This window comes from Eptatretus burgeri, chromosome 15 (assembly GCF_056783735.1).
Source record: "Eptatretus burgeri isolate ZD-2024b chromosome 15, Ebu_testis_v1, whole genome shotgun sequence".
NCBI lineage: Eukaryota > Metazoa > Chordata > Myxini > Myxiniformes > Myxinidae > Eptatretus > Eptatretus burgeri.
This window is the reverse complement of record NC_140975.1, coordinates 60,957,729-60,972,728: the sequence shown is the minus strand read 5'-3', so window position 1 is coordinate 60,972,728 and position 15,000 is coordinate 60,957,729. Positions and strand designations below refer to the sequence as shown.

At 43.2% G+C, this 15,000-nt stretch overlaps 1 protein-coding gene and 1 long non-coding RNA gene across 3 annotated transcripts in view; one reads left to right on the top strand and one right to left on the bottom strand.

Moving 5' to 3' along the window:
• SNRPD2 (small nuclear ribonucleoprotein D2 polypeptide) overlaps positions 1-8,883 on the top strand; it is a 13,450-nt gene extending 4,567 nt beyond the window's left edge. Inside the window, exons 2-3 of one of the 2 annotated variants that reach the window (XM_085856288.1) lie at positions 3,985-4,167; positions 8,844-8,883. In XM_085856288.1, the coding sequence (XP_085712414.1) occupies positions 3,985-4,167; positions 8,844-8,868 (208 nt within the window). In that variant the 3' untranslated portion in view covers positions 8,869-8,883. The other variant, XM_085856287.1, reaches the window with a different exon arrangement.
• LOC147012300 (uncharacterized) overlaps positions 1-15,000 on the bottom strand; it is a 302,367-nt gene that overhangs the window by 150,699 nt on the left and 136,668 nt on the right. The gene's annotated exons all lie outside the window — the stretch shown is intronic.

The window sequence follows — 15,000 nt, the reverse complement described above, 5'->3', positions numbered from 1 at the left end:
GTGCCAAAAAGTTTTGTGGTCTGACGAAACCAATATGGAACTTTTTGGCCTTATGCAAAACGTTACGTTCAGCGCAAACCCAACACATCACCACCCAAAGAACACCATCCCTACTGTGAAGCATGGTGGCAACAGCATCATGTTATGGGGATGTTTCTCATCAACAGGGACTGGGGCACTTGTCAGGATAGAAGGGAAAATGGATGGAGCAAAATACAGAAAAATCCTCGAGGAAAACTTGCTGCCTTCTGCAAAAAAGTTGAAATTGGGACGGAAGTTCACCTTTCAGTATGACAACGACTTGAATCACACTGCCAAAGCTACACTGGAGTGGCTAATGAACAAAAAGATAAATGTCCTTGAGTGGCCCAATCAGAGCCCAGACCTTTATCCAATCAAAATCTGTGGCATGACTTGAAGATTGTTGTCCATCAACACTCCCCACACAACTTGACTGATCTTGAACAGTTTTGCACAGAAGAATGTGCAAACATTGCCCAATGAAGGTGTGCAAAGTTGGTAGAGACCTATCCCACCAGACTCAGCTGTAATTACTGTCATAGGTGCTTCCAGCAAATATTAACCCAGAGGGGTGGACACTCATCCATTCAAGATATTGTAGTTTTGTATTTTTAATTAATTTTATGAAATTTGAAGAATTTGTTTATCATTTGGAAATCGTGGGTTACAATGTGTAAATTAAGGTGGAAAAAGTCTTATTTAATGTAATATATTTCCAGGCTTTACGGCAACAAGAGGTGAAGATTTTGAAAGGGGGTGTAGACTTTCTATAAAAGGTGCTGCAATTAATGAATCATAATGCTCTGAGTACAGATCCCTGAGGGACCCCACTACTTGCATCCTCCCAGCAAGACGTCCTCCCACTCACAGTCACTCTTTGGTTCCTCCCACTAAGCCAGTTTGCAATCCAATTAGCTACCTGACCAACCACTCCACAAGCCCTCACCTTGGCGAACAACCTCTGATGTGGTACCTTATCAAATGCCTTCTTCAGGTCGAGATATATTGTGTCCACTGCCTTTCCCTCATCCACCCAATCGGAAACTGCTTCATATAACTCTTAAAAACTTAGACAGGAACCCATGCTGACTACCTTTAATTTGTTTGTATTTATTATCTTGCCAAAACGAAGTTTTTGCATGATATGTTAGTCAGCTTGTATGTTTTGTTTTTTTTGTTTGTCTGTAATCACGTATAAAAAATTCTGCAGAGCACAGTTATCATTGGAAATTTTTGTAACTTCGCATATCAGAGGCCGAAAGAGGTCCCTTTCAGCACATACAATTTTGAAGGTCAAGGTCACTTTGTCGCAAATCAGGGGAGTCGACGAAACCCTTATTTTTTGAGTAATTTTGATCGGATAGTCTTCAAACTTCATGGGAATATAGTTCATAGTCTGGCGCTCAGCTGATTAACTTTTGGTGGCGATTGACCTTGACCTTCATGGTTAGCGCCTCAGGTCAAACATATTTGACCCCAAGGTCAAATTTTCAAGTTTTAGGAACCATATCGTGTAGTACCTCAAATTGAACACCTCGATGAGTGCTTTCTAGATATGTCAAGCTTGAGACATTATGACGTCATCTGGTGACGTTATGAGGCAAACGCATATTTTTCATGGTTACTCTGTAGAACGATTCTCATCGGAATCTCTCGTTGGCAGATATTCCTTAAGGAGTCGCTCCTGGTGGATATCAGCTCTGTTCACCTCAGTGTGACCTTAAAGAAGTCACACGTGGTCACCTTTTGGCAAGATACTGGTCACCCTGGGGGTGACATTGGTTTTTGAAAAAATGTTTTCCTATCCGTTCCTTAATTAATGTCTCCAACACCTTCCCCACAACTGAAGTCAAACTAACAGGTCTATGGTTCCTTAATTAAATAATGGTGTTACATTTTCTCCTCTCCAATCCTCTGGTACCGGCCCTGACTCCAGTGAACTATTGAGAATATCAATTAACATCTCGCTTACCTGCTCAGTCACTCCCCTCAATACTCTTTGATGCATATTTATCAGCCCTGGAGCCTTATCTACTCATTTACTCCAACATGGATCTCTTCTAAAAGCCCTTGCTCACCCCCAAGATCTATACTCTCCGCTATTGGAAGTTCTCTTCGCGTGTAAATGTCGAAGCAAAAAAAAAAAAAACCCTGCCATTCTTATTCTCATCATGCACAAACTCTCCTGTGCTATTCCTCACTGGGCCTACACTCTTCTTCGAATGTCTCACTGTTTTTGTTTAATATACCTGGCGATGTCCTTTTCATATTCCCTTTTAGCATGCTCAGTAATTTTCTTAACTCATCTCATGTTTCTTCCTATACCGACGTGAGTCGGACTCTAGTCCCACTATTTTGTGCTTGATAATTGCCTTCTGCTTATCCTTAATTGCACTGCGTACCACACTGCTTTCTTCCTGCCTCCACCTTTACACCTCACTGGAACATGCTAACTCTACACCGTACACACTTGCTCCTTGAAGGTTGCCCATTTCACCGATGCAGACATCCCACTCATTAGCATTACCCAGTTTAATGCTGCCAAATCACTTCTCATACCTTCAAAGTTTGCCTTTCTAAAATGTAACAACCTTCCACCACTATCCTGAACTTCACGTCTCAATAATAGAGGAGCGCTTGCTATATTGTGGCCGCTTGTCTCCAGATGTTCTCACATCTCAACCATATTGGGATTAATCCTCAAAAAGAGGTCTAACACTGCACTCCCCTTCATGGGCTGTTGTACTAACTGGGTTGAAAAGCAATCCTGGAGTACCTTGAAGAAATCCTCATCTACTCTGCCCTTTCCCTGTTCCTGGACCGAATCTATCCCTGGCAAGTTAAAAATCCCCCAAAATTGATACTCTTCCCTTACCATGTGTCATTTTGAATAATTATTCATGTACTCTTCCTTCCTCTTCCTTCCCACCCAGAGCCCTATCATATCATCCTACCAGTATCTTATTGTTTTTACAATCTCTAATCTCTATCCATGCACAATGCTCTCCATCAATTCTCTCCTTAATGCCTTGAATGCCTTTCTCTCAATACAATGCTGTCTTTTACCCAGGTTGCCACACCTCCTCCCCTTTTCTCTTTTCCATCACACCTATAATTTTTTTCAATCAGCCAAATAATTGAACCCAGGCAGTGTATAGGTAACAGACCGTTGGCTTGATCACTCCTCAAAAAAAAATTTCTTTCCTGTTAAAAAAAAAAAAAATAATATATATATATATATCCTCCCATTTTGAGCTCTTTCAACCAGCGCAAGAATAAAAGTCCTTTTGTTTTCTTTTTTTATGTCGGTGTTTTTACCATGGCCTTCTTGTAAATACAGGAAGCTGAAACTTTTATACCATTTGGAAGCAACATTGGAGATTGTCGTGACTAATAAATGATAGTGGCCTCTTTGTTGAATTTATTGTGTTCCTAATAGCACTTGGCTATGACAGGAAGTGCTTGTAGAGTTTCAAAAACTCAAAATTGCCAGATCATATTATTCTTTTCAATAAAGTATGACATCACCAGAACGTTCATTGAGGTATGCCAACTGCCACGAGAAGCTGGCGTTTCGGACGTTCACCCTTCGTTCAAGCAAAAGGGGCTTTTTTAACTTTTTTCTCCGATGAAGGCTGGATGCCTGAAACTTCTGCTTCGCCTTGTTTCCCATGACTTTTACTTCAATGAATGTTTTATTGATTCCATCCATTGTCCTTCCTGACTGCCGATGCAAAACGACACCAGCCTTCATGATTAAGACGTTCTCCCTGATGTTTTGATGCTCAGGTTATTGTTGATGCTCATTTAGCGATGATCACATAAATTCCATTTCAAAATAACAAAACTTGTGTATTTAGAGATTTCCTCCAAAACAATGCATTTTGTTCTTTTGAGCACAAAACAGCTTTGTTCTAAAGTACCATGTAATAAGTGTACAAATTGTTGATTGCATTCTCTCAGGACCAACCTCATGAATAAGCCCAAGAGCGAGATGACGCCAGAGGAACTGGCCAAGAGGGAGGAGGAAGAGTTCAACACTGGCCCACTCTCGGTACTTACGCAGTCTGTGAAGAACAACACACAGGTCCTCATAAATTGCCGTAACAACAAGAAACTTCTGGCTCGTGTAAAGGCCTTCGACAGGTGTGTTACGCTGTTTACGGTTGGCACAACATTTTTACCCCACACACGTGAAGTGAAAAGTGGGGTTAAGCAATTGGTTCATGTCCGTCCTTCCGTCTTTTTATGATCGAGGAACACCTTATTTAAAATGAATGTAACATTATGAACACGAACCAGTATATGAACCGGAAGACAAGTTTGCCGTTTAACAGTACTTTGGCTCTGAATTTGTTCCGATCGCACATGCGCAGAGAGGAGTGAGATAATTGTTTTACTCTGTCTCCCTGTCTGGCAGTCAAACAAAACTAAACATCGCCATTTTGATCTAATACTTCCGTGTTCATTAATAAATAAAATTGTGTTGAGAAGATTACTCACAATATTTTCTTCGACTTTCTTTTCTCTGTTTTTTTTCACATTGACCTGCCATATCAAGTTTCGTTAAAATCGGGCAATGAAAAAAATTATTAAAATATAAATTCCCAAATCAGTCAAGTACTCTTCGGGAGTATTTGATCAATGCAAACAACCTCAGCGGTATAGTCTGCTGGAGTTATGTCTATATATATATATATATATATATATATATATATATATATATATATATATATATATATATATATATATATATATATATATATATATATACATATGATTTTTTTTTTTTAGCGACTGCTGTCAACGGGAACCCAATGGGTTCACGGGTTGTCGCGCGTGTGTGTGTGTGTGTGTGTGTGTGTGTGTGTGTGTGTGTGTGTGTGTGTGTGTGTGTGTGTGTGTGTGTGTGTGTGTGTGTGTGTGTGTGTGTGTGTGTGTGTGTGTGTGTGTGTGTGTGTGTGTGTGTGTGTGTATATATATATACATACACACACACACACAAGTTGAAAGTGTGTCTGTGTGTTTCTCTGTAACCTATGCACACAAAAAGTACTGGACTGATCCTCACCAAACTTCACATGCTGACAGAACATGTACCCGGGAGTGTCCCGATGTAAAAGAATTGTACTTCCGACTTCCGGTTTCTGAATTATGACATCTTCACCAGATTTCGTAACGTTAATTTTTCAAGTTCAGCCGATTGACATGGGGCCAACGTCATATACAATATATCTAACATATGGTTTTAAGTTTTTGTTTGTTTGTCTGCACGTGCTAATCTCCTGAAAGGTGAAATATAGGAGCTAACCACTGAAATAAAAAATGTCAGGATGGGCCCCGGGAAGATTATAGGCGATGTGGCAAGGCCCCTCGGCCGGGGGTGGGGGGGGGGAAAGGGAGTGTGTTTCCCCCTCACCAACCCCCTTGGCCTATGACTGACATGGCCCAATAGGGAACTGATACTGTGCTCGCATCAGACATATGTATAGAAGATTAAATTCATTCAAAAAGAACCCGGGCAGCGCCAGGTGCCTTCACCTTGTGTGTGTGTGTATGTGTGTGTATGTGTATATATGTGTATATATATGTATATATATATGTATATATATATATATATATATATATATATATATACATATATACATATACATATACATATACATATACATATATACATATATATACATATATATACATATATACATATATATACATATATATACATATATATATATATATATATATATATATACATATATATACATATATATATATATATATATATATATATATATATATATATATATATATATATATATATATATATATATATATATATACATACATAGTTGAAAGTGTGTCTGTGTGTTTCTCTGTGACTATGCACGCGAAAAGTACTGGACTGATCCTTACCAAACTTCACATGCTGACAGAACATGTACCCGGGAGTGTCCCGATGTAAAAGAATTGTACTTCCGGTTTCCGAATTATGACGTCATCACCTGATTTTGTAGCGTTAATTTTTCAAGTTCAGCCGATTGACATGGGGCTAACGCCATATACAATATATCTAACATATGATTTTAAGTTTTTGTTTGTCTGTTTGTTTGTTTGTCTGCACGCGCTAATCTCCTGAAGGGTGAAAGATAGGAGCTAACCACTGAAACAAAAAATGTCGGGATGGGCCCCGGGAAGGTTATAGGCTATGTGCCAAGGCCCCTCGGCTGGGGGGGGAGGGGTGTGTTTCCCCCTCACCAACCCCCTTAGCCTCTGACTGCCATGGCCCAATAGGGAACTGATACTGTGCTCGCGTCAGACATATGTATAGAAGATTAAATTCATTCAAAAAGAAACCCGGGCAGCGCCGGGTGCCTTCACCTAGTGTGTGTATATATATATATATATATATATATATATATATATATATATATATATATATATATATATATATATATATATATATATATATATATATATATTGTTACGGTTGTGGAAATTCGCAAACCACCATTCAGGTCCCATAGGTGAGATATCTCTGTAAGTACATGTGTAGAGGGAATTTATGTGATCCATCCGGGCTGCGACGCTTTGAGATAGCCGTTTTTCTGTTCTGTCTTTATTTTGAACCAACCACGTCTCAACCACCATCACACAACAACCACCAACCACAACGCCGCTTCACAACAACACAACGCCAACAGCCACGATCTTTACCTTCACAACTCGCTCCCGCAAACATCGCATCACCGCCATTCCAAACGGCACCATGGCCATAAACCACCACCATAAACTCTCCACCACCTTCACCTCTCTCCTTCTGCGGCCATTCCCGCACCACCTGTGAGCACCGAGCGTCGGGCTGTCCTGGGCACGTACAAGATACGCGACGAGCCGCGAGTGCAAAATGCGGCCTTTCCGAGGAGAATTCGGATCAGGAATGCTACACGCCCACTTCTGATCCGTCCAATCAGCAAGCGCGGGGCGGCTTGGCCCCGCCTCTATGCGCGTCTGTTTGGAATCGAGATATGCAAATTCTAGGATCAGAGGAGATTCACGCCCTTTTTCCTCCGTCCAATGGGCGAGCGTGGCTCCACCCCCAAGCTCATCCTGATCCGGAAATTTGCATATGGGTTCTCCTGCCGGCCTATAAAACGCCGAGCAGAAAAGCAGAGTTGAGTGGCAGAAAAGTGAAGAGAGTTTTGGGGCAGAGAGAAAGAAGAGTTGTTGCGCAGGAGTTGTTGTTGCGGGGCAGTTGGAGCGCGGAGTGGAGTCGGGAGGCGAGGGCGTCCAGGTGGTTTTCTGCAGTCAGCTGAGGGGAATTGGGGGAAGAGTCTGAGGAGCTCGGCTCCGAGGCAAGGAAGACGGCGGTTGGCGACGAGGTCGCGGTGGAATCACTCGTCACGGGACCCAAGCAAGCCAGCTATACTCCTTCCCCAGAGCATCAACAATTCCCCCTTTCCCCAGCGCTGAGATAGTGCGAAAAGGGGGCCCCATTCCCACCCCACTCCAAGCGGTGCCAACGAAACCCGCGAAGGAGCACGAAGTCGGGGCACCGCCGCGCTGCCACATTTGCGGCTCATCACGAAGACGCGGGTAGGACCCCCCCCCCCCCGGGTCTCGCGGGCCTGGCCGCTCCTCCAGGTCCCGCGCACACATTGGCCTATGGGCCCGTCTGCCCCCTTGCCTATGAGGGTGGCTTTCTTTTCCTTTGCTTTTGAGTAAATGTGTGTCGGCGCCGTCTGTGAAGTAAAACTGGTAAGTGTTGCCGTGTGTCGGTCTTATTCAGTAGTATCTCTGCGTCATTGTTTCTTTTGTTGCATTTGATATATGTGCATTCTGTTTGGCTGTATATGTGTGCTCTCCGTGTGCCGCGGAATAAATGTGCATTATGTTGAACTGTTTTCCCGTTTCGCTTCGTCTTATCTTTAATTGAATCTCCATCTTGCTTCACGTAACGGGTTCGTCGTGGGCTTAATACGCCCGATAATTAATCGGAACCGTCGAGGCCGACGATAACACCGCTCGGTTATCCCGATAGCACGGAACGGATCGCTTAAGCGGCCCGTGTCCGGAGTCGACCTGCGGCGAGGTGCGATCGCCCGGTCTACCATCCGCGTGGGTACTTAGGTAGGTCGAGTTTGGCGAACAACCCTATCCCACGCGGGTGGCCGATTGGCACGATCCTGGTGAGGCCGATAGGCCCACCCGTGACTACCTGCCGGCGTTAGTCTGAGAGGGTCACGACAGAATTGTCCGTCCGGTGGGTGACGTACCGCGATTCGAGTCACGTGGCCGTTCGCACGCCGGCGGGCGCGAATTCGCAACAATATATATATATATATATATATATATATATATATATATATATATATATATATATATATATATAAAAGCATATACCCGTGCTCCGAACGGAGTTGAATGGGTGGCAAAAGGTGGATGAGGCATAATAGTTGATGTTATGGGAAACTGGGGAGGGTGTCATTCGGGATGTGATGCACTATCGTTACCTGTCCTTAGTTTTCTAAAGGACCTCCCTGTAGGTGACATTTTGGGTGAGTGTCTTGTTGCTGAATAGTCATTGTGAGGAATTATTGTCCACTTTGATAGATATATAGGAGTAATCTCTTGCACATGAAATTGCAACATATAGTTGGCTATGGGAGAACACGGGGGGCTGGGAGGTATATTCCGAGTTTGTCAAATGTTTGGCCCTGGGCATTGAGTATGCGAGTGACTGGAAATTGCATCCTCTGCAGTGTGACTGGAAGGTTGGCATCTGATGGGGAAAGTTTAACATGATATAGGCCTCGCCCCAGACTGAACAGGAGCAGTGGAGGGTGACCGAGAATCAGAATGCAAATTTCAATGAACAGCACTTTTTGGTGCACATCCGACGATCGAACACCGCAAGACGCTTTAATTTGAAGATCACACACGCAAGACACAACACAGGTAATGATGGAGGTTGAGAAACGTCAAATTACGTGCAGACGTTAACAGAAATAATATTTTTTTTAAATAAATCTTTACTTTAAATACAATGTTTCTTGTTACATTTTTTTTTGTCAAATTTACCTTCTGAGGCAGTCAACATGTGCAGAAGAGGGTTTTACATTGCAGACGCTGCTTTTTGGAGTGGCATTACGCCTCTTGGTGGTGACGGTCTGTCGACGACAGACGTAACTAGAGGGGGAGCACTCGGTAGAGTGCAAAACCTCCGCTGCCAATATTGTTGGGTCACTTGAGTGAACCTGATATCCTATTCATTGTAGGTCAAAACGGATCAGACTCTACTGAACCACGATTGAATAAACTTAACCAGATCGACGCGCATGTAGAAATGCCAAAAAAAAATCGAAATATTTTTGAAAAAAAGTTGCAAATTATTTTTTTTCCTCAAACAAATTTTTTTTTTGGGGGGGGGAGGGGTTGGAAATCACTTAAAACATGTAGAAATGCAAAAAAAAAAAATTTTTCAAATATATTTCAAATAAAATCGAAATTTTTTTTTGTGGACCAAGTCCAAAATCTAATGGCATGATCCTTGGACCATACCTAATCCCTCCACCAAGTTTCGTCGAAATCCGTTGAGGAGTTTTTCCGTAATAATGTTCACAAACAAACAAACAGACGGGTGAAAACAGTAACCTCCATCCATCTTCGTTGGCGGAGGTTAATGACGTCAGCGAATGACCGATGATGTCATGACGGAATTGAGCCTCTCAGCGGTGATGTCACACATTGCCATGCAAACGAACGTAAAAATTATAAAATCGCCCAAAATTCCCAAACGTGTCCGTCTGGCGCGATCTCACATAGTCCATGCTGTTGATTAGACCACAGAGCACCCGCATGGCGACAATCCGTTCGGCAGTTTTGGAGGAGATACGTCAAATTACACGCAGACATTAAGAGAAATATATATATATATATATATATATATATATATATATATATATATATATATATATATATATACATATATGTACACGTACATACATATCATGTGAGCCTGGTGTTGGCTTGGTGGTTAGGGTGGTGGCTTGGGATCCCAGGGTCCTGAGTTCAAGCCCCGTTGGCTGCTGAATTAACACCAGGGGGTTGACTCAGCCTGTCATCCTTCAGAGGTCGGCGAAATGAGTACCAGTGTACTGGTCCTGGTGTTTGCCCCGGTTAGAATAGGTGTACCATATCCCTGTGTGTCGTAAGAGGCGACCAGGGTTGGTGTCAGGAAGGGCATCCGGCCATAAAACATTGTCTCAGGAAAAAGCCAACCCCTGCACAGCAGGGAAAAATGGCTGTAAAAACGGTCATTTAGTCATATCATGTGAGAGGGTGAAGAAGAGGCTGCTGACATGGCTGTGTATAATGCCCATTGACGCTGCATTCTCTGGTGATCCATAAAGCATCCATCTCCTAAACTACGAATTGATGGCGTCTTGTTACTGTGTATCAGGGTGGTGTATAAGACTGCTTCAGTTGTTCTACATTTCCAATATTTTTTTATGATCTTTAAAATCATTATTTTATTGACATTGAAGTATACATTTTAACACTGCTCAGGGTATCATGTTCTATGAACTCTCCAGTTGATTTTTTTTCTCTCCTGTTTTTTAATCGCCGTAATTGTGTGATACTTTTTGAAGGTCATTGTTTATATTGAGTCATAGTCATTACATTAATTTATTGTCTGGGTTTTTTGTTGCTATGATTGCTAGAAATGCAGCGATGAATATTCAGACATGCAATTTCCCCTCACTTGAAAATGAAAGGACTCTGAAAAGGATGATGGTAGAACTTGGTAATTTTAATTAGCCTGATATTCCATCCAGTAACACACTTTCACTCATGGTTAATTGGTCAGTTTTCTAGGAATTATTAAAAGAAGAAGGGTTTGTGCAGTGAGTAACACCTCTTCCACCAGCCTTCCAAAACATATTGTGACGTCCACGGGACTTGAACAGTCCCGCCAACGTAGAATGAGCCGAAACGATGGAGGCGATTTATTTTTATATAACCCAAAGACGGCGGTTTTAATCGCTCTACCGCAAACGGGACGAGGAAGGTGGCACGAGTCACTTTTCACTGAGTTGATGATGTTTATTCTTTTTACTATTGACCAGAAATAACAAGACTCGGCAAGAAGAGGGATCCGGGGAGATTCGACGGGATGGTGTGGGATCGGGTGTGGGGAAAAACACAGACAATTCCAATGAATATACAGTTCTCAATCCCTCTAAGGCGCCAAGCAGACACACACACACACACACACACACACACACACACACACACACACACACACACACACACACACACACACACACACACACACACACAACGTAGCTATCTCTGGTGGTCAGGCTGGACCGTGGTGTGGACGCAACTGTCCCTGGATCGGCGCCGGACGAGCCGGCCTTGCTCTCGCCAGGGGGGAGCAGGAGAAACCGCGGTGCTGTCGACCTCCTTGTCCTGGCCCAAGTCCGCCCACAGCCGCCAGGGAACCAGCTCCCGCGCCAAGCCGCGAGCAGGAGAGGGAGGCAGGTCCACCCGCCGCCCGACCCCGTATTCCGAGTCAGCAGAACCCTAGAGCCAACCAAAGCGAGGCACGAGGCTCGGCAAGGCTCCCAGGCACGATCAAGAGCACGATCAAGAGCACGGTCGACTCAGCACAGCAACCAGGACGCTCTCTCTGCCGCCACAGGTTCCACACCAAAAAACACGAGTGTTCTGGTTGTAATCTTCTTCTTCTTCCTTTTCGACCCCGAACAGAACCTTTTTATCCTTCTGCCCTCGTCACCTCCAATCGAGCCGTTTATTGGCCCACTGCCGTCGCCTTCTGCCAATCGTGATCACGGGGCGGAGCCATCAGCTGCACTGTACTGTGACGTCACGGCCAGTCTCCAGAGAATACCAAAAGGGGTTTACGCAGACACACTTACCCTATCCCGTGTCCCTATCTAATTACGTGACATTTATCATTTCCCCCTTGAAGAAATGAACATTTACTAGACAACTTATCACCACTGAATTACTACTTATTACATCGAGATCCTGGTAAACTCGAACAGCATGGCATACCTAATTAAACATCCTAATTACCCTTTGAATGCATACCCCCCCCCCCTCAAACGTAACAATATGTAGTTTAATAGCTATCAAAAATGTTTAAACAAATTGCTGTTGTTTCCATTCCATTTTAAATGCTTTTTAATTTTAATGGAAGAGTGAGGTGACAGGGTGAATGGACAACTTGCTGGCAGCTGGGGCAGTTCGTCCACAATTGGACAAAACTAGCAAGGGAAAGAACAAACAGGAAAAACAGCAACCTACTAGAACGGCACTCGGTAGAGTGCATATCTCCGTCAAGCTGAACAGTTTACGTTTTGTATCCCACTGATAGGCCGGATCTGGATCCAGAACTGAACCAAAATCTAATCAGTTTGTTCTTGTCATATAACCAACTCATCCATCAAGTTTTGTCATCCGTCCACAACGTTTTGAAATATCATGCTGCTGTATATGTTATTGTTGGCCCCATCTCTCAAAAGTGAAGAATCACTTGAAAAATTCTCGAATCCATATCCGGATCGTCACCAAAAACGAATCAGTTCGTCCTTGTCACACACCAAACCTGTCCTCCAAATTTCATGTGAATCCTTCCATAACTATTTGAGGTATCCTGCTCACAGACAAACAGGGGTGAAAACATCACCTCCGTCCACCTTTGGTGGCAGAGATAATAAGTAATATAGTTGGTTTAGGCATTGTTAGTGAAGACAGAAGATATTGTGGCTACTGATGTGGGATGACCTGAGATGTGGTGTACTGCCTGTCTTTAACCCTTGGATAGAAGGGTGTGATTGAACTTCCTCTGATTTCTGTTGAAGGAATGATGGAGGATACCAGGGCTGTGACGAGCTTTTGGCAACCAGTTTTGCTTATAGTGTCAGCCGAGGAGAGGTCGTGACTGATATCAGCCGAGGAGAGGCCTATAATTCCAAGAGACCAAATCTTTTCCAGGAGCTGACCAGGGAAATAGGTGATTTCATTTGATGATCCATCCAGTAAGGCAGGGTAAGACTGTGAGATTTCCTGAGATAGGACATGTTGCATTTGTCATACCAGCATCTAATCCATATAAGCAGACAGTAATCTCACTGCTATCTGCCTGTCTGTGCGATGGGGGTCCTGTTTGACACAATATGGCATCAGCTTTACAAAGCAAGAGGGTTCCAGAGCATCGGAGAGGTCATTTACATAGATGAGGTCACAAGACTGGGTCTAAGACATTGCCTTGAGGGCATTCCAGTCTCCATTGGGAGTAGAGGATAGTGGGTTTCATTGATAGCAATGCAAAAACGGCAATGAGAGTGGAGGAAGTCAGAGAGCCAGGTTTGAAATAGGCCTCGTATGTCAAGCAGTGAGCTTAGCAAGAAGAGCAGGATGCCAGACTGTCGATTACCCGAGATGTGTCGACGGAGACCGTTCTAACATCTTGTTTGAGATCTAGGGCCTCTGACCATTGTTGAGGGAGAAGCCGCAGCATTTCCAGATTTGTGTGACTGGGATGCAATTCAAACTGATGGTCAGAGATCGGGCTGTTTGAAAAAAGAAAATACGATGTAGGCAGGTATGATAGATTGCATGATTTTGAAGTGAGCTGTTATCAGACTTCGAGGTAGATGGGCGGCAACAAATGGAGAATACCAGTTTAAAGTATCAGGCAAAGGAGAAACAAGAACAACAGAGAAGGATTTGAGACCATGTGCACTGATGCCTGCTAGGCCAATTGCCAATGATATTCCATACTGGACAGAACCTCTTTTCTTTTTTACCTTCCCCGGTATAGTTGACGAAGTCAATAAGCCATTGGTGTGAGAAGTTAAACGATGATCACATCGCTTGGGTATTCTGGGACATTGGGTATTCTGACTTGTCTCGAGCAGAGTCTAGGCTGATATTATTTTGAGGTGAGTGAGGTCATCGAGTGGTGGCGTACACCAGACACTTAACAAATACAAAACACCAAAAGTGTGTAAAGGATGTAGACTCGTTACATTCTGAGAAAGCAAGCTGCTTGACTGCAACCATTTTGAGATGGGATTCAGTACATACCAAGGTCAAGAGGATAGGATAAACTAGTTCATGAGAGAGATTAAGCTTTTGTGGAAGTTTTTCACACCTGTGCTAATAACTGCCTTCACAGAACAAGCACCTCATAATGACCCTTCACTCAGCAACCGCCCATATAATGTGACCAGCAACCACTATTTTGGTCCCTTAATCTTAACACGACCTGTGACAAGCGACCACCCAGGAAGTGTGCAAAATTCCTAATATTTGCAACGTTGCCATGACGTTTTGAACCTGTGGGTGTATTCACCGAAAGGAATGGCAGGGAGTGGGCAATTATTATTATTATTATTATTATTATTATTATTATTATTATTATATTGTATGCAGCCTGCTGGTTGCATCGTTACTGGGAGCGTGGTTGTGCCACTGATGCAGTCCCTCCCATTTCAATTAAGCTGGTACTCATTTTGCTGACCTCGGAAGGATTGACAGGCTGAGTCAACCCACCTGGTGTTATTTAACGGCGTAACAGAGGCTCAAACTCAAATGGGGGGAGTGGGGATATAATAATGGTTCTTTAATTCCGAATTGAAGATGCAAATGGAATGAAAACCAAGCTAAACTAGAACGGCACTCGGTAGAGTGCATGCCTCCTCCAGACTGACAATATGTTTTGTACCCCATTGATAGGCCGGACCTAAACCAAAATCGAATCGGTTTGTTCTTCTCACCAACCCAACTCATCCACTAAGTTTTGTCACAATCCGTTCACAACTTTTTGAGGCATCATGCTATATCTTGTTTTGGGCCCAGTATGTCAATGGTGAAAAATCACTTTGAGAATTAAAAAAATTCTAACATTAGGATCTTCACCAAAATCTAATCAATTCGTCCTTG